Consider the following 22,321-nt stretch of genomic DNA (forward strand, 5'->3'; position numbering starts at 1 on the left):
CCCTCTGCCTTTGGGGGGTTACTGGGATGCTGCAGCACTGCAGTTTATGGGGTCAAATTGTGCATTCAGTGCCTGGAATTATGATTGCTATTTGTGGCATCCTATTGGAAATGCAGCGATGTTCAGGTGGCCACAGTGGGAATTCTTTGCACTACGAAGAAGGTTGGGCAGGAAGACCAAAATGATACCTTCTGGGTCAGCATGTCCATGTTCTGTGTAATGACTGGCTTTGGGTTGTTTCTCCTGAAGTCTGCTAGGATAATTAAGGCAATAGTGGGACGCTGCACACAACGCTATTTGTCTGGGCTGCTAAATCAATCTCTGGAGCGAGCGCTTTGTCTCCCTTGCAAATACCACTTCTTTTAATGCCTGCTGGGAAAATGGTTTTGTTTGGGATGTCTCGATTCAGTCGCACTTACAGGAAAAACTTCCTTTGCTCGTTGTGTGGCTCCTCGGACTGTCTATGTAAAGCTTAGAACTTAATGAACTCCCTCATATATGAAAGAATGCATTAACTACAGGTCAGCAAAGTCTGTTTATTGCGCTGTTTTAGTATGGAGGGGTGTTATTACTACGTAGCTTTTAAGGTCGCCTACTTAAAGGTAATTATTTAGTTTATCCAAAGCCATGCAGAATGCCTCTGCTTGTTTGTGTTAATGGCACAGCGTAGTCGGAGTTCACCCTTGGGATAGCTGACTGTAGGGGAATGAAGAGATCTTGTTAATGTTCTCTTTTCCACTTGTCAGGGATTGCCGTGTGGTTTCCCCGGACTTGTCAGCCATTCCAAATTAATTGGAAAAAGGAACTTTTTAAACTTCCCCTTTAGGATTGGAATTCTGCAGCGCTCTGTAACAAGGGTACAAACCATGAGCCCGACTCTATTTTTACTCCTTGACACAATCCCACGTATTTTTCCCACGATTTGTAATCGCTGTGGGAATTTATAGCAGGGTGGGGCCCCAAATTGTGTGAAAAGCCCTTTTCTCTTAGGACGTAAAGGCAAAGAACGCATTGGGACGCAGCCTTGTTTGAGGGGAACTCCAGCATTTATGTGCAAACAAGACTGGCCTGGCACAACCTCTGAAAGCTGTGCTCTGCCTGGATGCATGTGCATGTAGATAACCCAAAATCTCAGCCCCTTTGGGAAGTCTCAGTGCTTTCAGACATTGACCCAACATGACGTGTCCACTGTCAGTCCCGAACATCCGTGGCAACATCAACAAGTGAATCCAAATCACCAAACTTCCTTCCCATTACAGGGTAATTGGTGGCATCCTGGCCTTTCAGGCACCAGACTGCTAAACGCCTCATAAAACATTCAAAAGATTTGCAGAGCCCAAAGAGGAAAATGAGCAGAGAGGTATTTTTTTCCTCCTGACGGACATGGTATGTAATTACTGGAGGCATATCCTGATTCTCCGTCTGGATTGCTCATCGCTGCTGTGCCTGAGTTACTTGATATTCAAAGAATGCCTTAACCAAGTCAAGTTTCCATAACATGACTATATTATGAAGTATTTCACTCTTTAATATTAGTGTGCATGCACTTTCGTCACCTATCGGACGGCAGTTTGCTCTCTGGTACCATGTGCCATGGGATGTCTGCACGTTGAATTATCTCAGGAGGGGAAACCTAGCACCAAAGAGCCTCGTTTTCCTTTATCATAATCCATGTTTAAAATATATTATGATGCGGAACAGGCCACTCCTATTTTGGAATAATTTTATATAGGAATGACTTCTGTGCTTTCTGCTCACGCCCTGCATTATCCAAAATAGCTTTGAAGTGTAGACGAAGTGTCTAATGTGGTTCTAGGATTTCCATTCTGCTCCCTGGCTTCTCCTCCTTCCTTTGGGAAGGTCCAGAGTAAAACCAGACCTGCGGAGCCTGTCATTTAGGTTCTTGTTTTTGTAAGCTTCATACCATGGGGCATTTCCAATCTGATTCCCAATTTGTGTCCGTAAGTTTTAGAAGGGAGTATTTAGGTGCAAGCTAAGAGACTCAGAGCCATCTCCACAGACTACATGAGCACATAAAGTGTTCTTGCTGAAACAGGGGCCCCTCTGGAAGCCTTTGGCTCCTTTTGGGATCTACTGAATCATTTCTGTTGTCAGTGTCCTCTTCTGCCACCTCCAGAGGAAACTGATAGATAACATTCTGAGAATGTTCCAGTTTAATCTATGCTGAGACCCATGGCCGACTGCCTGCTCTCCAGCTGTCATAGCAACAGATGCACTGGGAAAGCTACAAGCATTCTCAACAACAAGCCCTCTTTGGTTTTGCCAAATGCTATTGCCACGTCTGCTCCCCTGGAGTGCCATTCCCTGAGCTTTCTCTTGCCTGGCTGTGCCCATCGAATGGATATCAACCATGGAACAGGAGGGTGTCCTTTCTCTACACAACCAACTCAACATTTGGACACAATCTGAAGGATCCTCGTTCACAAAGACGGTGGAGGTGCTTTCTTCAAATAAAAAGAGGTTTATTAAGGTAATGAGGATGACATTGTGGTGCGGGCGTTGTACATCTATTGCAGCATCAAGAGAAACAACAGCAAGTACAAAATCCTGCAGAACTTCTATCGTTATCACAGCCTATCTCATCCATGCTACAGTTTTGTGTATCCAAAACTTCATTCCCATTTCTAATGGCAGAAAGACCAGAGACGTCCATCTTTCAAAGGAAAAAAAAAACAAACATAACCCCAAACAAAACCAAACCAAATAACCAACTCGATTTGATATAAATAACTCGCACTGGACATTTTAAAACTTTCAGATTTAATTACACATAAATAAATATATACAGATTTAGAACAGTTCAGTTTGGCCTGGTTCAAGTTCTGCTCCTTGTGCTTAATTCATTATTGTTAATAATAGTTCTAAAAACGTGTGTGCTGTTCTCTGTAGGTTGTGGAGTTGCAGCAAGTCCTGGGCTCGGTGTTCCTGCTTTGTGCCCTGCAAAATGAAGCCTGAAACTGCTTCAAACCCAAAGCTGGAGGGTTTTCTCCTGGCCTGGCTTTAGGGCTGGGCTGTAGGTGAGGAAATAGGAAGAAATAAGAAGGTCGCTTGGCTCAACTTGGTTGCCCATTGCAGCCAGCTGACAGATCCAAGCACAGCTCTGTGCCCTCTGCCGCTCATGCCCCCACTCCTGGCACTGGGGTGGCTTTGCTCAGAACCAGTTCCTGGAGCATATCAGGATTTTATTATGGGCTTTAAAAAAAAAGAGAAAGAAAAAAGAAATTGCACATGACTTGGCTTCCTGCATCCGTGATTTAAGAGTTTTAAAAAAGAAAACAAAAAGGCAAGACTAAGAAGCCATCAAATTGGCTTATTTTCTCTTCCTCGCCGCGTCCATCAGAGTCGCTTTCTTCCTCCTGAATTTCAACCTGTTTCTCTCTTTTTGCTGTTTGCTTTATGAGTTTCACCCCCCAGTTCGAACGGAACGGTTCCTCCTGGCACTGCTGACCTTCCTTGGGCTGTGGGAGCTCCCCACGCAGGGGATGGGGTCTGCACCTCACTTCCGATGCTTCCCTTCCTTTTCTGATGCTTTGGAGTCTCCGGCCGTGTGCCCGTTCCCTGTGCTGCTGATGAACATTTTATCCAGCCCTTTGAGGGATTCCACCAGGTAGTTCTGGAAGGCTGTCAGTGCTGCACAGATGGCTGGGCCTCCGAAGCCATGGGTGATGAGGCTGAAATGAGTCAGACAGCTCTGCACGCCCGGCTCCAGGATCAGTGATGGGCGGCTGTTCCCCAGAGGTGAGCGGTCCTGAGCTATCAAGTCTGCAAACTCTTTACAAATTTGCCTGGAAGAGAAAGATTGAGGATCATGGAATTGTTTGAGTTGGAAGGGATTTTTCAAGGTTATCTGGTCCAGCTGCCTTCATCACATTGAGGTGCTGGAGTGTGTCAAGAGAAAGGCAATGGTGCTGTGAAGGGTCTGGAGTACAGGTCTTATGGGGAGCACCCAGGGGAACCAGAGTGGAACAAGAGCTTTCCCAACCAGAATGATTCAGCTCAATCAGGCTGCTCAGAGCCCTGACCAAGCCTGACTGCATACAGCAATGTAACCACGTCCACCCCTGCACTCACTTGGTGGCCAGCAGCATGTTCTTCCTGGTGTGGAGCTCCGTGGGGTCGGAGTGCTGCCTGCACAGGTACTCTGCCGCCGCTTTGGCTGGGAACTCCGTTTCACACACATAGCCAAAATCCCGGGCCAGGTGGACAGCTTCACCTGCAGGTGGGACAGATTCACATACATCAGCACCCGGCTGAAAGGAGACATATTTTTTCCAGCAGCCTCAGATGTGGCACCATCAGGGTTTATTTCTGCTGGAATCAGAGTGTTCTCCTTTCACAACTGCCACCCATGAGCCCCCTCCACTATTGACTCTCATGCTGGTGGACACCACTAAGAGCTTCCCATACCCATCTATAAGACAGTTAGTGCATGTGGGTCCAAACAAACTATCACCACCTCTAAACAGAAGCTGGTCCCTTCTATTGGTGACTTAAAAGGAGGGTGAAAAGAGAACCTTAGCAAGCCAGGCCCTCAGGCTGGTTGTATGTGCACATATCCATCACCCCTGGAAGAGCCCACCCATTGATGGAATTGATCCATCTCCAGGCGTCCCCCTGGAAATAATCAGAGCTGATGGCAATCGATCACATCCAGCACCCGAAATCCCGCTCGGGCAGGCAGAGCTAATTGGATGTGCCCCCTGCGGCTCGCACACACGAGGCCATCCATCCTGATAGCATTAACCCAGATCCCAGCACAGCCCACCCGGCTCCAGAGCTGCTCTATAGAGCTGTGTCACAGGGACTGTGCCTGTGCTTCCACTTCCAGCTCCTCCTCCAAAGAAGCAGCAGATAAGGAAAACTTAAAGAATTGGAACTGCAATTAGAACACAACTAAAGTGTAACAGCTGCTGAAAAACAGTCACTGTGACACCAAAAAGGGGGAAGAACTAAAGCAAGGCAGCAAACATCTGAGAAGGAGGGACCTGGGGTGCACACCAGTCCATTTCTGTGTGCAATGACAGTACTGCAACACCTTGCTCTGGCTGAAACACATCCAGTACTGACTTGCAGGAGATCGTATCCAGAAGGCACCAGTGACACCACTATTTATTTACCACGAGCTGGTAAATAGTAACGAAAACATCAGCAGCCACCTGAAATCAGACTGTAGGTTCCTTCCTCCCTTTTTTTCGTTCTTCTCTTTCTTTTCTTTTAATGGAAATCAACCTTTCATTCAGCACAAACCAACTGCCCTCGGTAACAACCTCCGCCTAATGAAGCGGGTCATTTAATTTGCTGGCGACAATGGAGATGATTTTCTATTCAGAATCTGCAGGCAGCTGCCTCCAGCACACTGGGCATGGACACAATGGAATCTGGAGGTTGAAGGCAGTGGGAGCTGTCAGTGCTGTCTGCATCCCACATCCTTTTCTCCAAAGATGCTGCACGACGTTGTCATTTCCATAGCACCAAAGGTGGGATGTGGTCAGTGGGGTGAGGTTGGATGTGGGGATCCAAGAGGGCTTTTCCAATCTCAGTGATTCTGTGTTTCTATGGAGCCCCAGCAAAGCCCTTGATGCTCCTAAGAGCTGGCGACCAATGTGGGCACATGGTGCTGCAGAACAGCGTTGGCCTGATGCCTCATCAGCTTCACTCACACCTTTTTCTATTTGGTTTCTGTGGTCTTGACCAACTTTTCCTCACACTGCTTCAATAGAGTGAATGGTGTATTAAGGGATGGCCGGTGGGGAGCTCACAGCTGCGATGTTTCACCCCGTTCAGGTCCCAGATGCCTTTCCCCAAATGAGCTATGACTGCTCCCTCAGAAATGTCTGGGTTTCAGAGGACAGACGTGTTTCAGTCAGTGCAGACACAGACAAAGGGCACTTCCAGTGTTGACCGCTGCATACTTTGCTTTAAGTGCTCTCATTTGTGGAAAGCTGTAAATGAGGGGTGTTGGAGTTTCGGCACTCCCGTCTCGTTGGGGCTCTTACCTTCCACCAGCGACGTCAGCAGGGTGACGTTGGCAGCTTTGCGTCGTCCTGCAGGTAGATTGAGGCCAATTTTCTCTAACCTTTCCCTTAAACACCGACCCCCGTTTTTTGATTTTGCTCTGGAAAGAGAAAGAAGGGAAAAGGAACAAAGAATGATGCTGCTGTCCGTATTAGAATGACCGTAACTCATAGAATCATCGCAATCATAGGATGGGTTGGGATGGAAGGGACCTCATGGACATCCAGTTCCAACCCCTTGGCTGCGTATTGGTTGCCAACCAGTAAATCAAACACTAGATCAGATTGCCATGGCCCCATCCAGTGTGGACTTGGGCATCACTAAGGATGGGGTATCCATGGCTCTCTGGATTCCAGCTTAAGCTTTTAGGTTCGGGGGGAAAGAAGAGAAAGCAACAAAAAGGCCATTCCCCATCGAACCACACAGCAGCAACTCCTCACCCCCACCCTTACCTGCGCAGGACCCCGCCGAGGAGGGAGGCGTTGAGGCACTCGGGGGGCGAGAGCCGCCTCTGCACCTCCCCTACTGTCACCTTGTACTTGGAGGTGGAGCTGAGCAGCGAGAGGCGGCCGGGCACCGAGCAGAAGACCTCATTAGGGTTCGTCACCCCTCCGATCAGCCCGTCCTTGTTCATCAGGGAGGGAATGGTGCCGTTGGCCTTCGAGGGGATGGGCACTGCAGGGCAGGAAAGGGAGAGAGGAGAGGAGAGCGGGCTTCAGAGGGCAGAGCTCGGGAAGCACGTCCACAGCTGAAGCCATATGGGCTCCTCAATGAAGGAAAAGAGGGGTGAAGTTGATGAAGCCAAACAAAAAAGAAGAAAAAAAGCATAATGGAAGAAGCCCAGGTTCTGCTCTCACTGCTTTCGCACACCTGCTGCTCTGGTGCAATTAAACTGGGGGTTTCAGGTTGGTCTTTGGGAAGACCAGGGTCTGTCCACAGCCCCAGTGCACTGCCCAGAGCTGAGATGGGAACATGGGAACCAGGGAAAGGCATCAGCTTTGGGGTTAGCCCTGCAAAGGGAGCTTGAGGAGCTCAAACCTCAGTAACACAGCAGGAGCTGCTGCTCATGGGCAGCATCATTGAGCAGAGGAGTCAGACGGGCACTGGGGCAGCAGCACGGCACGCTTCTCCATGCATCACCCCAGCAAGAAACGCTCTGAGATGCAGCAAAGCTTTAAAAGCTCTGGTTGAAACTAGTGCCAAAACTCTTCGGCTTTTCTGTTCTGAAATGCATAACCCATTTAACTCAGGAAATAAAAACAACCAACAGGTCTTCAATGAAACCAAAGAGGACTGCCAATGGCAGCACTGCACATCGATTTGGCCTTGAGATTCCCTATGGTTTCCCAGTAGTGGTTGCTCCGTGGTGCCATGCGCATGGAACAAAGGATTTCTAAGGGAAACACACGTGTCCCAAATGAAACAGAAACCCTGGAAATGAATGGGGAAAGCTACATGGGTTGGACCTATTAATGGGTGCTCACAATCAGCATATTGTAAGTACAACTTGATGGTGCGGCAAGAAAAAAGGAGCACGTGTTACATAAAAATGGCTCATGTTTAAGGCTGAATGATGAATGGCAATGAGAGAAGTTCCCTCTCAGCGTGGGACCTGGGCACGGCCAGGGACTGAAGGGCACAATGCACTGCTCACACTGGCACTGCCACTGTTGCTGAGGGATGGGAAGGGAATCATAGCAATATCATCACGGGATGGAGGAAACCAGAACTATTTCCAGGAAGCAGCAACTTCAAAGTTCTCTTTCAGGGCCCTGGAACAGGTTGTGTTTGTCTCTAAATTACCCTTGAAATAAAAAGGCAAAGCAAGTTTCGCAAACATCCATGCATTACTGCAGAGGGGTGCGTCAGGGCCGGGTACCTGGTGGATGTGGGGCTGCCCCACAACCAGACCCCATCACCCAGGGAGCAGCTGCTGCTCACAGCACTGCCCACCCACAAAGCACTCTGCATCATCCACACACAGACACATTCCTGCATGCCCAGGATCATGCTGTGACATGTGCCCGAGCTCGCATGCGTGGAGCTGCGTGCACACGTGGGTGTCATGCAGGAGATGGGGCCATGCTGCACCACGCATGTCCCTGCAATGGGGTACATGGGGAGGAAGCCAACCCAGCTGGCAGCAGCACCAGACACTGCATGGGATGGAGCAGAGAGTGCAGGCTGTGTGTTGGTGCGTCGCTCCGAGCACGGTGGGCACAGCAATGGGGTGGCGTGGGGACAAAGTTTGGAAGGACACGGTGGCATTTTAAGGAATGACCTTATAGTCTGAAACAACCCCATGGGGAGCTGCCCCACAGCAGCTCTGCTGCAGGCACCTGTGTGCCCCACGGGCACCAGCACAGCCCTGGCATGTGCAGGGATAGGGGCAACCCCGGCAGCACAGCACACCAATGGAACAGCTCCGCATCCATCACACAACGTTTCCTCGATACAAGAATAAACATAGCCACGGTCGCCATTAATTATTAATGATTGTGATTTGGCCTCACCTGCAGTTTGCCTGGTCTGCTCTGCAGCTTGTTTGCCCATAAACATGCTGCAGGAGGGAGACAAGCTACCATTAAAGCCTGACAGCTTTGTTTCCTTGGCTTTGGGGGAAGCAAAATTGTCTCTTGTCATCTGAGTAAACCAAAAGTCCCCCTCGATCTTCAGTTGCTGCTTCCCCGCTCCCGCAAGCAGCAGGTGATCGGAGCACCTGAGCCAGCCTGCAGACAAAAGGAAGCGTGAGACCAGGGTGGCAGCCAGTGTCACCTGCACCGCGGTGTGGGACACAGAGGGGGGACATGATGGCAGAGCTGGGTGCCATGCCATCATGACACAGGTGGGATGTGCTTGGAGCTGAGCCATATCATTGGATATGATCCCTGTACTGCTCAGGAACCTCCATAGGATGGGAAGAGCTCACAGAACAGTAAACCCCCACCCCATCCTGAACACACATCAGTGCCCCAGGAGCTGCCTCCTTACAGCAGCTGAGGACAACTGGAGCACAGAACAAGGTCAATGATTTACCAGGAATCAGCCATATGAGCACGACCTGAACACACGCATTGCTGCACTGTGGGAATGCCTTCAGAGCACAACAATCCCTACACATTGGGCTCCAGAAACCCTGTGACTGTGTGCTGCGCTTATGGAGCTCCAGATTCCTTCTAATGCTGTGAAATAGTGATGTACACATCACAGCACCATCCTTCCATAAGACTCAGCACCCACTGCCAGCAGCTCCCTGGTGCCATGCAAGCAAAGAGCTTTTGCCTACCACAGACCAAAAGAAAAACAGAGGAAATGCTGAATCGTGCCGCCTGCTTGCAAAATAGTTTGTAAGCAGGGAGACGTGGGGCCCCTGGCAATCAAATTGCTTATGGCATTTGTTGCTTGGTTCAAGCTCCAGCTGATGCTTGGAGTGCTGCAAGGGGAAAAGCGAGTCCAGAGGGAAGATGCAGATCTCTGCCTGTCAGACAGGTCTGGTTTCCTCCTGCTCGGATCCATTACAGGCACATTCTCCTCCTCAGCAGCACTGGACCATTGGATGCTGGCAGTTTCATTGCAACATCTCTCTCAGAGCAAGACTGCACTGAAGCTCGGATCACATCTAACATGCACTCAGCTGATCCCCTGGAGCCCACCTGCTCTGGGGCAACCTCCCATCTCCAGCTCCAAAGAAGCAGCTCAGCCCTGCGGGGCCTCTGCTCTGCATCACCAGCACCATATGCAACCCTTCTGGCTGCTCCCTCTGCGTGCTGTGTCCTGCTGCCGTGCTCACTGCAGGAGGCAGCACACCGGGGTGAGCTGCAGGCACTGATGTGATAGTACCAAGCACTGAGCCCAAGCTTTGCTCCCTGCATCTGAGTACATTGCTCTGCCCTCTGCATGCGGTGCTGTGAGGTGTTGGCTGCTGGAGGAGCAGAGCTGCAGAGAAGCCGAGGGGTCGTGCGGGGCTGTCTGTTCCATGCGAACCAACCCAAGCTTTGTTTGAATGTCTCTGATGTAAATTATAAGCCCGAGATCCACACGTCAGGCAGTGTCTGTGTGTGGGTGTGAGCCAGAGGCAGCAGCTCCCGTCTGCTTCAGAGGAGGTGCGTGGTTCAGCTCCTGCCATTTCCTCATGCTTCAGCACAGAGGTATTTATGGAGGGGCCGGGAAGGAGGTCAGTGCCATGGGCCATATTTCAAACCGCGCTCTGTAATTATCCTTTCTTCCCCTAGGGGTTATACAGGTATTTTCTTTATCTCGAATGCACCACCTGAATCGAGTCCCCACGTCAAACAGCCTCTCTAGGAATCGGCTTGGAGGCCTCTTCAAGTAGATGGACGGAAAGAATCTGGGTTTTATCTCCGTGCTGTCCAGATTGCTGCACTGTGATACAGAGCTGGGACCTTCAGGAAGGGACGGAGCTGCAGGGCCTGCAGTGTTCCCACGGGACAGCACCCAGCAGAGCTGCTGGGCCCATGCAAAGCTCCCTGCGTGTCATTATGCTGCCAATGCAAATCAATACATTAAGCAACGAGCTCCATCACAAGGTGCCATGTGACATTCATGACCGTCTCCCTTCCTGCACCTCATCCCGCAGCCTCACACTGCACCCAGCGATGTATTGTAAGGACACACAGCAACAAAACACACCCGGACCTTTCCAAAAGAACCACAGCATGGAAAACACTCGGCACATTGGGAAGGATGGGGAGCCCTGCGATGTCAGTGAGGGGAGCTGTGAACCCACAATGAGGGGAGGTCCCCACTGCCATCCCCATAGCGCTCAGCATCAAAGGTTTATTCAGTTAGCAGCGCAAACTCCCATTACATTTTGGCAGCTGGTATAGGGGATCTTTATGTGTTTAAACAGTATAATCCATTTTGCAGTAACATGCTCGAGAGGTTCTCCCTGCATTCCCTATAGGAGCGCCTGAATTTGTGCAGCTCAGATCTCCATAATCTGCATGAGGAGAACAAAGCTGCAGTGTCCCCTTTGCACGGTGCGGGTCCCACATAAGCCATGCCAACATTGCTATTAATTTGTTAAAACAAGTTCTGATTCCTGAAGGGCAAAATAAAACCCCCTCAGCAAAGATTAGATGTGAACAAGAATAGAAAAAACGCTCCTCTTCATACAGAACTCAGTGCTGATCCTTGTCCGGCTGCCCTGCCGCAGTGCAGCCCAGGTCTCTGGTTGGAAGCACTCACATGGAGCAGTTCTGAGTCCCTTTGGCCACAGCTTTATGAGCTGAGCCCTGAGCTGCCACTGCGACCCGTCCGACCAGTCCAGGGATCAACGCCTCGCACCCACAGACTGGTGCCAGATAAATGCTGGAGATAGAGGGTGGGGAGCCTCGGCACGCCGGAATCCAAAGCACGCGCTATAGAACCAGGGGAGGGCCAACGCTCTGCTCCCCTCGGCCATGTTGGGCTGCAGTGCACAGCTGGGGCTCATCCATGCTTCCCTGCTCTTCCTCCATCTCTCTCTGATACCCAAACAGAACAGAACTGGTGCAGCACATTGAGATGAGAGCTGAGCACGCAGCAGCTCCACGCGTTACCTCCCCGCTTGCTAATTAGTTCCTCCATTAGGAATTAAAATAAACAAACACACGGAAGGACAGACAGCAAGAATGAGTAATTCCCCGGGATCACACAGGAAAGAGTGGAAGGGTTCCATGGTCAGGGCTGTAGCCTGCGACTTCAGAGAGCCCCATTTGGGCTCTTGAAGAAATTAAGATGAGCTCATGCTGACCACCCATGGACCCAGGAGCATCCCCAGGGCCACCATAGCCCCATCCCACAGACAAACCCCACCTGGAGCCCCTCTCCTGCTGTTTGACTCACCAGCCCTATGCCAACAAGCAACCCCAGCTGGCTTCACCAAACCTCCCCTCTTTGCTTGGAACAAAGCAAAGAAATTCATTTAGAAACATCTAATTAAGCAGTAAGTCATGACAAGGTATATGAAACTTGGAGATAACACATGCCTGGGAGGCACCGGGAAGGCTGAGACAAAGCCCAGCACCTCCACCAGCACCCCAACGTGTTATCTCACATGAACACACACCTGGGTTTATCCCGGCACAATTAAAGGACATTAAAAATACCATTTGAATGGAGGAAGGGCGATCTGGAGGCAGTTCAGAGCGAAAACTTTCTTTCAAGTTTGAGCTGTTAGATAGGAGGTGTTGCTGCATGCGCTGTGTCTGGAGGTGGGAGCAGCGCTGAGAGCTCAGCCCGGCCCTGCAGCCTCATAGCACAGCATTGCGTCCCACCCGGAGCTGCTGCGGCCCAGCAGCACTGAGAGCAACAAGTCCTTGCAGCCCCAGGTGTTTTATAGGGTGACCTCATTTATTGCCTTCCTCATGGCAGGAAATGATGTTTATCTAATCTGCTGCCAGTGTCAGAGTGCTTTTGGGATCCTCTGCCGCAGCGTCTGGCTCTGTGCTCAGCCGTGGATAGAGCTGAGAGAGTTTGCTCTGCTCCCACAGCCCCAACACACAAGGATGGGAAGGCTTTGCACCCATGCAGTGCATGCACCCCTCTGTGCCCCTGAGCACGGACAGCCCCTGCTCCATCCCGGCACAGCTCTCAGCCTCTCAATCAACCCAACAGCTTCGTATTCCTGCTCTGCTGCTGCGGGGCGGCCGAAAAACCTCGTGTGGAAATCTCTGCGGGTCACAAACACCGAGTATAACCGAGCAGCCAAAGCCTTCTCCCCATAGAGACCCCCACGCAGCTCCCCCCGACCCCACGGACAGCACCGTGCTGCGGAGAGAGATTTGCTATCCACCTTCCGAATAAAAAGGCATCACCAAAAAGCTTTGTGCTGAGGACGGCGAAGCCATAAAACTCCTCCTTATTTTACGAGCAAGCTGCAGGGTTGGCTTTTTTTGTGGTTTTGGGGTTTTGTTTTGTTTTGTTCTGCTAAGAAATGCAACGACGTCTCGCTGGCTTTCAATGACGGAAGATCCCAAAGTGCTGCGTGAGGACGGAGCCATGGACGGAACTTTTTCAGAGCTCACAAGAACGTTTTTAACGTCCATTTTATTCCCGGTCTGACAGAAATGTTCGGGGGAAAAAAAAAAGCAAAAAGCAAAACCCAAATCGACCCGAAAGCACCGAAAAAAAGGAAAAAAGACACAGGGAAAAAAAAAAACCCAAAACTAAAAAACACCGTTTCTGAAATGCCCTTTAAAAGGAGAGAGAACGAACAAAATGGGTTCACAACAGACAGCCCCAAACCCGCACTGCCCCACGCAGGGCAACACTCCGGACCAATGCAACCCCTGTGTGCGGGGTGGGGGATCCCATCTACTCCCCTCCCCAGCCCTCCCACCCCACTCTCTGCCCCCTTCCCTGCAGCAAAACGGCCCCGAGCGCAGCGCTCAGCTCTCAGTCCCCTACTAAGAGCTGCCGAACCCATTTATTGAAGCTGGTTGTAGGAAACACAGATATTGGGGCTCATTTCTCCCCATCCCGCACCGCTCCCCGCAGCCGCTGCCCCATAGCGAGACGCTGAGGTCGCTTTGGGGCAGCGCTCGGTATTCGATTGACCCGATGTGCGCTCACAGCCGCATTCATTTCCATCGGGGTTCCGTCCGACGGCTTCACCGCCAGGAATTGGGGGGGATTCAAACCCTCCGTGCGGTGCTGGGGATTTAGGAGCGAATTTCTTCTGCTTCCCACATCGATATTTCTCCCCCCACCTCCGTCCCAATGCTGCCCGCATCGCGGATTCTCTACCACTGCTTTCATTTTTCGAGGGCTTGTGGAATAAAAAGGGTCCGGTGTTGAGCTCTGAAACTACGGCTCCCAACAGAGCAGGAAAATAAATCACGAGAATATGAAATGAAATTAAATTAGAGACCATGAGTTCAATGAGACCAGAACGAACGGGGGTCGGAGCCGCCCCGCGGCGCTGCGGGCGTTCAGTGCGTGGCTGAGCCCGCAAACGCATCGAGCCGACGGGGAACCCCCGACCCGCAAAGAGAGTTCGCATCTTCCTTCTAAACACGGCGGAAAAATAAAGAGGGAATGAATGGGGGGAGAAGCGGCCGCCTCAGGCACCGAGCAGCCGCCGTGAGGTTTTATATCCGAATGGTGAACGATCTCCGGGTATAAACGTGGCACCGAGTAATAATTCCTCCCGACGGCAAAAGAAGGTTTTGGGGTAGGCGGCGTTTTTGGAAAAGGGAGGAAAACAAAATGTAACAAAACGAGGCACGGAAACACACGGAAATCAATGAGAACGAGCGCTGATTTCAGCCCAACTCCGCTCAAACACCGTCCGTTCCTGAGCGCATCCCAGAAGCGCCCCAATGCCGCCCGTGCACACAAAAGGGAACGTGCTGAGCGCTGCGGAGCGGAGCTCACACCGCCACCGTTTCATGCAACGCCTCTCGCGTGTTCCAATTAAAGCTCCAATTAAATTAAAGTTTACACGGAACGGGGCAGGAGAGCTCCGGGACTCCGCACCGCACCGCGCACAGCCGCGGCTCTCCGCCCTCATCGCTCCCCGCAGCCCCCGAGCGGTGCCGACCCCGCACTTTTCGTTTGCTGTCCGGGCGACCACCGCTACGTTGTGGTCCTTTACCCGTTGTTTAAAACGCCGAGAGCAGCGCCCGGCCGTTCCGTGTTGCTCTCACCCCGCGCGGCTCAACAGCCCAACAATCCCTCGTGCTCCTCTCGTTCCCAACAGTTCCCGGTGATGTTTTAATGAGAAAAAATATATATTTTACGGAGTGGAACTATTGCCGTATTTGGAAGAAAAGGGTCGGGAAGAACCGGCAGCAAAACCGTGCAGGCGGCGGCTCATCCCGGGGGCGTGAGGGGCCCCCACTCCGAACCGCTTCGGCCCCGTTCAGTGCGTCCTCCCCGCTACACGAAGAGCTGCGGGGCCGCAGCTGCATCCCCCGCCCCGCTCCGATCCTACCGGGACTCACTGCGAACAGCCCGCGGCCGTCGGGGCTCTCCGGTAGCCGCTTACGCTCGGCCGGCCGGGATCCGTTTTCGTTTCGCCGCCGGGCAGCACCGGAGCCGGGACACCGCGCCGACCCCCGACCCCAACCCCGATCCACACGGTGCCGGCTATCGAGGGGGACCCAACGGAAGGGAACCCCGAGGGCAGGAGCCGAACCCGGCGCGGGTTCTTACCTTTCTTGATGACGGACTGATCGAGCAGGTTCATCCCGCCGTCGTCCGCCGCCTGGAAGCACCAAAGCAAGAGCCGTCAGCGGGGGCTCCCTGTGCGGCTCCCGGCTGCTGGGAGCGGGGCGACCGCGGGGCCACGGAGCGATGAAATCGTTCGGCTACGGCCGAGCCCCGGGGGAAGGAGAGGAGTTTTGGCCCGGCTTCTCGGTGGCCGCCCTCGGGGTAACGGGGCATGACTCTCCTCGCCCGGGGGTCCGAGCGCCCCGGGGCCCCGCTCTGCCCGCGGGATCGCTCCCGGCACCAGAACCGGATCCGGTCTCGTCCCCTCGTACCCACCCCCGGTCCTTCCCCCCAAACCTCCGCTACCTGGATCTCCTCGATGCCGTGGTGCCCGAGGCCGTGCAGGCCCAGCGGGCCGTCGGGGAGGCCGTGCCCGCCGTCGGGCAGCCCGTGGAGCAGGCGGGGCACGGCGGAGTACTCGCGGCGGGGGTCGAGCCCCAGAGCTCGGTGCGTCTGCGAGAGCAGCCCCGCGTCGTCCTGCCGGGAGCGCTGCGGGGGCCAGGCGGGCTGTTGGTGCTGGTGCAGCGGGCTGAGCGCCGCGTACGGGTCGGCCAGGTGCGGGTAAGCGGGCTCCTGGCCCTGCGGGTACGGCAGCGGCGGCTGCGGGTACGGCGGGGGGAAATAGGGCGGCTGGAAGTCGGCGGCGGGCGTGTGGCAGAGCGGCGGAGCCGAACCGTAGGGCGTCTGGTTGAGAGCGGGCAGCTGCGGCAGGCGGGCCCCGGCCGACGCCCCGGGCAGCCCCTCGGCACGGTCCTGCGGCGGCGGAGACAGCGGCGGTGAGCGGGGAGCGGACCCCCCGGTCCCGGATCCCACATCCCGGCCCCGACCCCGGCCCTGCACCCGGCCCGGCGCGCACTCACCATGCCCGGGTAGCTGTGCACCAGCATCTGTGCGGGCCCACGGCGAGCCCCGGGCGGGCCGGGCCCCGGGGGTGCCCCCGTCTCCGCCCCTCTATCCCGCCGGAGCGGCGTCTCCCATCGCCCGCCCGCTCCTCTGCGCCGGCCCCGACTCCATGCACTCCAGTTATAGTGGCGGGGGCGCGCCCGCCGCGCCGGGGGCGCGCGTCAGTGCACGGGGCCGGGGACGCGCCGCCCGCTCCCGCGGGGCCCCGACGGTTCCCGACGGGCGGAGGGGGAGAAAAGCGGCCGGAGCCGCTCCGATGCCGCGGGACGGCAGCGCGACTCCCCTGTCCCACGGGCACGCGCAGCTCCCGCTTTAACCCCCCGGGGCTCCCCCCGACGTCAGCACCCACCGCCCCGGGCCACGTTCCCCGGGAGCCCCGAGGGGAGAAACCCGAGGGCCGGGAGGGGGTGGGGAGCGGCGGACCCGACGGCTTCTCTTTATTAACCCGAGCGGATTGTCAGAGCCTTCGGCGGCAGCACGGAGTCCTCTGCCCGACGGCAGCTGCCGGAGCAGCGCCCGAGGCAGGGACAGAGCCCGGAGATCCCCCCGGGGCGCTCCCCACTTCTGCCCGACGGGCACCGGGGAGAGAACGAGAGAGAGAGGAACGTGAGGTGCTGCGGGACCGAGTGCTGCCCGAGGGGACGGACGGCGCTGCGGAGCGGCAGAGCGACGGGAAAGCAGCGAGCGGGCGGCGGCGTGAGCTCCTCGCTCGGCCCTACAGCCCAACGTCCCTCCCCTCCGTCCTCCACGCGTCCCTCCTCCTCTCCATCCCTCCCTCCTCCTCTCTGGGCCCTCCCTACGGGTTCAACATGGCAGCGCCGTGTCCTTGCTCTGATGTGCCGTGGGATCCTCTCGGCAAAGCGCTGCCCCACACCGATGCGCACACACACATGCTGACCCACAGCGGCACTTTTGCACGCTTGCACACGCTTGCACACGCCCGCATGCAGGCTCCGTGGTCCCAAATCCTCACCGTGCAGGGACCGAGCTGCCCATCTCCGCGCTGGAGTCCCAATTCGTGGCAGAGCTTAATAGTGTGCGAGCAGAGAACAAACACTTTGCCCTAAACCGTAATACACTGCGATGTGTGATAGACGTTAACAAACACAATCCCACATTACATTTAATTTAATTCCACTCTTCCTGCCCCGAGCTACAGCTCCCTTCATTTTCATTTTTTCTTCTGAATTCCCACATCTCAGACCTCTTTGATTTCCAGGTTTAATTAACAATGCTCATTAAAGGGATTTTTATTCATTTCTTTTAATATTACCCCGCCACCTGTCTTTAGGAGGCAAAGGCTCATCGTTTATTCTAATTTATTTCTGTTAAAGATGGCATTTAGGAGCGGGAGGAGGGATGTGAGGAGGTAAAGGGCCGATCCGCTCCCATCTCTCCTTCCCTCCCCCCCACCCGATGCTTTTTAAGGCCGCCTCTCCTGAAAGTTCCGTGTTTATTTTCCACCAGATCCATTTCATTTGCTGAGAAAAATCGGATTGGACATGCTGTATTTCTCACTGATGTTCCACTTCATTCATAGGGTCCCTCGTTCCTCTCTTCCATATAATGCCAGTCCTTTATTCACCTGGAAGAGGTGAAGCTGCAGAAGGCAACAGAGGTCCTCAGGTGTAGGACTGCTCTGGTCCTGAATAGGGCCAGGTAATGTGGGGTTAATACAGCCCAGCACCACAAACCTCATTGAGCTGAGGGCAATGGGGAGCTGTGAGAAGAGCTGAGGTTAAAGAATCCGATGGGTTGGATGATGGTTCTTATTTTACTCCTGACAATTCTGAAGGGTGTTTCTGCCCCATGTTGCAGGATGGCAGGCAGCTCCTGGCAGGATGGGAGGCCTCCAACCCACGCACACCAGGTATGCTCTTTTCCAAGTCCAGCACTCTCATTTGCTTGCTTGGCTCGCTCTGCTTGCTGCTAGCACCTACCTTTGTTTCAACTTGCATTAACGTTTCAGGGCTGAGCTGGTGAGATCAGAAAGATACTTCTGATCGACAGCGGATGCCTTCTCTCTGCTTATGCAAGGCACTGGTGTTTATGAGTTTGAGCTGGATATATATATCTCCAGTTGAACTCCCCATAGTCAGCCCTCCTTTTGGGGCAGATCCCTGCCTGTTTTTCACCCCATCACCCCCCATTCATGCAGGGCAGCAGAATCAGTGCTGTGTCCAGCTGCCAGCCAGGACTCTCTCTCCCATAGAGCTCCTATGCTGACACCTGGTGGAAATGCTTCGAAACGCCCTCACACAGCTCCAGGCTGGGCTGAAATCAACCTCTGGGGGCCTCAGGCAGAAATAAATCCCAATGCTGCACGTTTGGAAATGGAATAGAAAACCTCTTTAATAGTCAAATGATCTGGTTTTTAAAACAAAACGCTGACAGAAGATAAATTAGGTGCATCTTGCAACGTTCTGAAGCAATAACAGTTCTGTGTTGGGTTCTGGAGGGAGAAAATCCCGTAGAGCTCTGCTGCGTTGTTGGTTTTATGATGTTGGTTCCTTAAGTGTTTCTTGTCCTTGCTGCACAAGGTTTCTGGCCTCGTGTCCCACACCAGGGGCTGCTGAAAAATGGCTTTTTATTGCTTGGACAGACACTGTTCCAGAGCTGCCATCCCATAAAGGTTGGCCCATTCCTCCCCGTGGTGTGACAGGATCACTGCCCTGCACGGCTCGCTGGCTCTGGCCAACTCAACCAGCACACCCTGGAAAGCAGCAATGAGCTCAAAATCCACTGAGGCTGCAGTGACTCGTCTCAGTAACTCTGAGAGCTCTTCCAGCCACTGTGCCTGGAGCACAGCTTGTGGCAACCAGGGGAAAAGAGGCACACAGCTGGCCAGGGCCTGCATCCCCAGGAACCAGAGCTCACGGATATCATCCCAGGCACTCACATAGGCAGGGGATATGGCCAGAGCTAAGCCATGGCTACCAGGGTCTGCTTGGGCTGTGTGAGCCTGAGACAAGAAGCGAATGGTGGCTCTGAAAAATTCCTTTGCAGGCCCAGTCTTCTGAAGAACTGAAAGAAAAAGGAAACGAATGAGTTGATGCATTACTTGGCCAAAGGAGGGACCCTCTGGGATTTTTGTTACACTTCCAATGACAAAAGCCCTACATGAAACTGGGTCTGTTCTTCTTATATTCTGGGGTCCTCAGTCCATGCAGAGCAATGTGCAGCTTTGCCATGCTGCTTACCAGTGCTTCTTACCTGCTGAACTTGAAAGGATCCTTGCCATCATCAAGCCCAGAGTGGCAATGTTGGCTGCTAGAACCAAATGATCCTTCTGAGGTAGAAGGAAGGGAAGAGACTTCAGCAATGTGTCCATCAAAGAAGAGAAGGCTTTTTCCTGCCTAGAAAGAAAGGAAACCCTGAGAAACCTCCTGAGCAGAGCCAGACACATGTGATAAATGCAGCATTAAAGAATGTGATGAGATTGGCACTAAGAAAAGGGGCATCATTTTTTCAGTACAAGTGTCTTAAAGGATCCTGGAAGCTCATCTCTCATTGCATCCCTGTCCTTCATAAGACAAGCTTCTGTGGCTCCGTTACCTGATGAGGTCTGGTGCAGTCACAACCAGGTTAAGGAAGATCCCACATAAAGTCTGCAGACTCATCTCAGTGCTCGTCAGGGACCCAGGCTGAGAGGTCAGCACCTCCCAGTGATGCAGGAAGTAGTCACACAGTAGTGCTGGTGCCCCTTCTGAGATGAGGATGTCTCTGGGTCTGTCCTCTGCTGTTAAATGGCAAAATCCAGGTAGTAGAAATCTGTAAGGTGGGAAAAAAATGAAAACAAAAGGTAGAGAACAGTGAGTTGGGGTCTAAACCCTGGATTTACATCAGCCGGGGGGGGGGAAAGTGCCATAGAATTGGTACTGCAGAGAGAAAGGGAAGGAGAAATTACTCTCAAAATCAGCTCAATCAGTAACACAGTGGTGACTTCCTTATGCCTGAGGGAAATGTACTGAAATCTTACAGTAGAGCCCACGTAGGCTGATCTGCTTCTACAAAGACTCTATTATTTTCCCTGCTTGCTGTAGCTAAAGCCTAGACACACAACTTCCACAAGTCTTTCCCTGCCTCTCAGTCTCTGTGTGCAGCTGCCATCTTACATTAGTCACACACAGAAGGCTTGGACAGCTGCATTGCACTGTGGCAGTTCCAGTTGCCTCTTTCACAGCAAAGGATCAACAAGAACTTGACCTAAATGCAGGATGCAGGAAAAAGTGTCATTTTGTGTTGAAATGCATCAGCTCTGTACTTAAAATACACACCTCAGAGCATCCTGGGTTAAGATGGAGCTGTCACTGCCGACCAGCCCAGCTGCCTGGGGAAGATTCTCTGCTGGGCCACCCTCTTTGAAAAGCTTCTTGGTATAATGAACAAGGAAAGGTAAGAGCTCACAGATCTCCTGCTTGAGGGAGGATGTCTCTTCTGCCATCCAGGCTCCAAGGATCCGAACAGAAGCGAATATGAAAGGATCCTGTAGCTCCTCCTCTTTCACCTGGGTACAGAAGAAAGCAGCTGATAGAAAAAAGATGAAAACCACAGTGGGCCAAAATGCACATTTTGGTCTATTCAGCTTATGGACACGAGCTGCTAGAGCAAGTCTGGACTTCCGTGGCTGATTTTCTTATTCTGATGTAGGAAAAGGATGGAATATAAAAATCACAGTAATCACTGAGTTATTAATTTTCTGTCTTGTGATCTATCAGCCTGGGTGCATCCTGCTGTTCTTAACCACATGTGGGTAAGAGGCCAGCAAGACCCAGTTTATGCACTGTAGGAGCTGTTTAAAAGCCTCCCCACAGTGAAAAGCCATCATTTCCTTGCTTGAAAGTTCCTTACCTGTCTCAAGTAAAACACTACGGCTCCAAATGCTTCCTCCATGATCCTCATGAGCTGCATTCTCTGTGCTTCATCTAGCAGCGATTCCTCTCCTTTCAGACACTCCTGGATCCCCATCTCGATAAGGACGTAGCAGGCCGTTATCACTTCTTTTTTCCCCTCCACCTCCATGGGATTGGGCTCCTCTAGGGTTAGGCGGATCTCCACACAAGCCAAGTTCACCAGCAAGGCCAGGAACTTGCTGCCAGTTCTCCCTGCTGGGATCCACTCTGCCCCACAGGCCTGCACGATGCTGGCAGCAAGCTTCAGAGCAGGATCCCTCTGTGACTGGCTGAGTTTACTGCCCAGAATATCAGCCAGCCCTTTGTAAAGCTGCTGGATGCACTCGGAGCCTTGTGAGACCTCAGCAAGTGGTGGTGAGAGGGGGATGAAGCGAGGCAACAGCTGACACAGCTCAAACTTGGTGGCATCTTCAGCCTTGACAAACTGCTCACAGAGCTTCCCCAGCACAGCCAGGAGGTGCGGGGCATCCCTCTGCCAGCACTTCACCTCTGATACAGCCAGCAGCCCCAAGAGCAGCTCCAGGGCACGCTCAGAGCCATAACCACCATTGATATAAGCCTGGCACAGAGCAGACACCGCTCCTTTGCTCACCATCTCCCTGGGACCCCTGGGAGTGGCCAGAACAGCAGTCAGACACTGATACGCATCATCTATCATAGACGTGCAGTCTGGATTAAAGGGAGCAAGCAGGACGCTATTGAAGGTCGGGATTTTGTTCAGGATCTGTGTGTGTCCAGCCAGCTCCGGTTCGGTACAGAAACAACCCAGCAGGGTGAGACCCAGCGCTTTAAACATGTATTCAGGGCAGCCTGGTGGGGTTTGACTGGAGCTCAGCAGCCGGTTGGGGAACGTGAAGCCGATGGCATCGAAGATCTGACGTCGGGTCTTAGAGTCCAGATCTCCAGCTTTAACCGCTTTAGTCACCTGGAAGGGAAAGCAATGAATAACAACAAGGCTCAATATGGCTTTAGGTGTTCCCTATGGGTCCTGGTAATGCGTCCTTACCATCAGCAGTGCTGCCAGCTGCTCGCTGTCGTTCCTAGCATCCCTTAGCACCTCCATGCACTTCTTTAACGTCGCAGCTCCGTGTATCTCGGCCATAACGACCCGCTCGGCTCCACACCGATATATTAAGGACAACGAACGGAACCAGCCGCCATACACACGCGATCCGCCCCTTTAACCAATGGGTCGCTTCTTTATTACGTGATTCCGGAGCTGCCCCTCCCCGAGCTCCAGCCGGTAGCGGAGC

General features: G+C 53.1%; 2 protein-coding genes across 3 annotated transcripts; both read right to left on the minus strand.

Annotated features, from left to right (window-relative positions):
• Positions 1-1,737: 1,737 nt before the first annotated feature.
• Positions 1,738-16,244, minus strand: TFAP2E (transcription factor AP-2 epsilon). Of its 2 annotated transcripts, XM_015883205.2 has the most exons (8): positions 16,113-16,244; positions 15,559-16,005; positions 15,196-15,247; positions 8,550-8,765; positions 6,489-6,711; positions 6,018-6,136; positions 4,093-4,234; positions 1,738-3,806 (listed from the first exon to the last, which is right to left on the minus strand). In XM_015883205.2, the coding sequence occupies exons 1-8, from the start codon at positions 16,137-16,139 to the stop codon at positions 3,518-3,520; spliced, it is 1,515 nt and encodes a 504-aa protein (XP_015738691.1). In that variant the 5' UTR covers positions 16,140-16,244; the 3' UTR covers positions 1,738-3,517. The 2 variants fall into 2 exon arrangements, with proteins under 2 accessions (XP_015738691.1, XP_032304869.1); XM_032448978.1 differs by lacking the exon at positions 8,550-8,765.
• A 2,237-nt stretch (positions 16,245-18,481) lies between these two features.
• On the minus strand, positions 18,482-22,193 carry NCDN (neurochondrin). Its single transcript, XM_015883239.2, has 6 exons — positions 22,075-22,193; positions 21,007-21,993; positions 20,433-20,662; positions 19,711-19,926; positions 19,369-19,511; positions 18,482-19,179 (listed from the first exon to the last, which is right to left on the minus strand). The coding sequence occupies exons 1-6, from the start codon at positions 22,168-22,170 to the stop codon at positions 18,743-18,745; spliced, it is 2,109 nt and encodes a 702-aa protein (XP_015738725.1). The 5' UTR covers positions 22,171-22,193; the 3' UTR covers positions 18,482-18,742.
• Positions 22,194-22,321: the final 128 nt, after the last annotated feature.

Source organism: Coturnix japonica, chromosome 23 (genome assembly GCF_001577835.2).
Source record: "Coturnix japonica isolate 7356 chromosome 23, Coturnix japonica 2.1, whole genome shotgun sequence".
In the NCBI taxonomy this organism is placed as follows: Eukaryota; Metazoa; Chordata; class Aves; order Galliformes; family Phasianidae; genus Coturnix; species Coturnix japonica.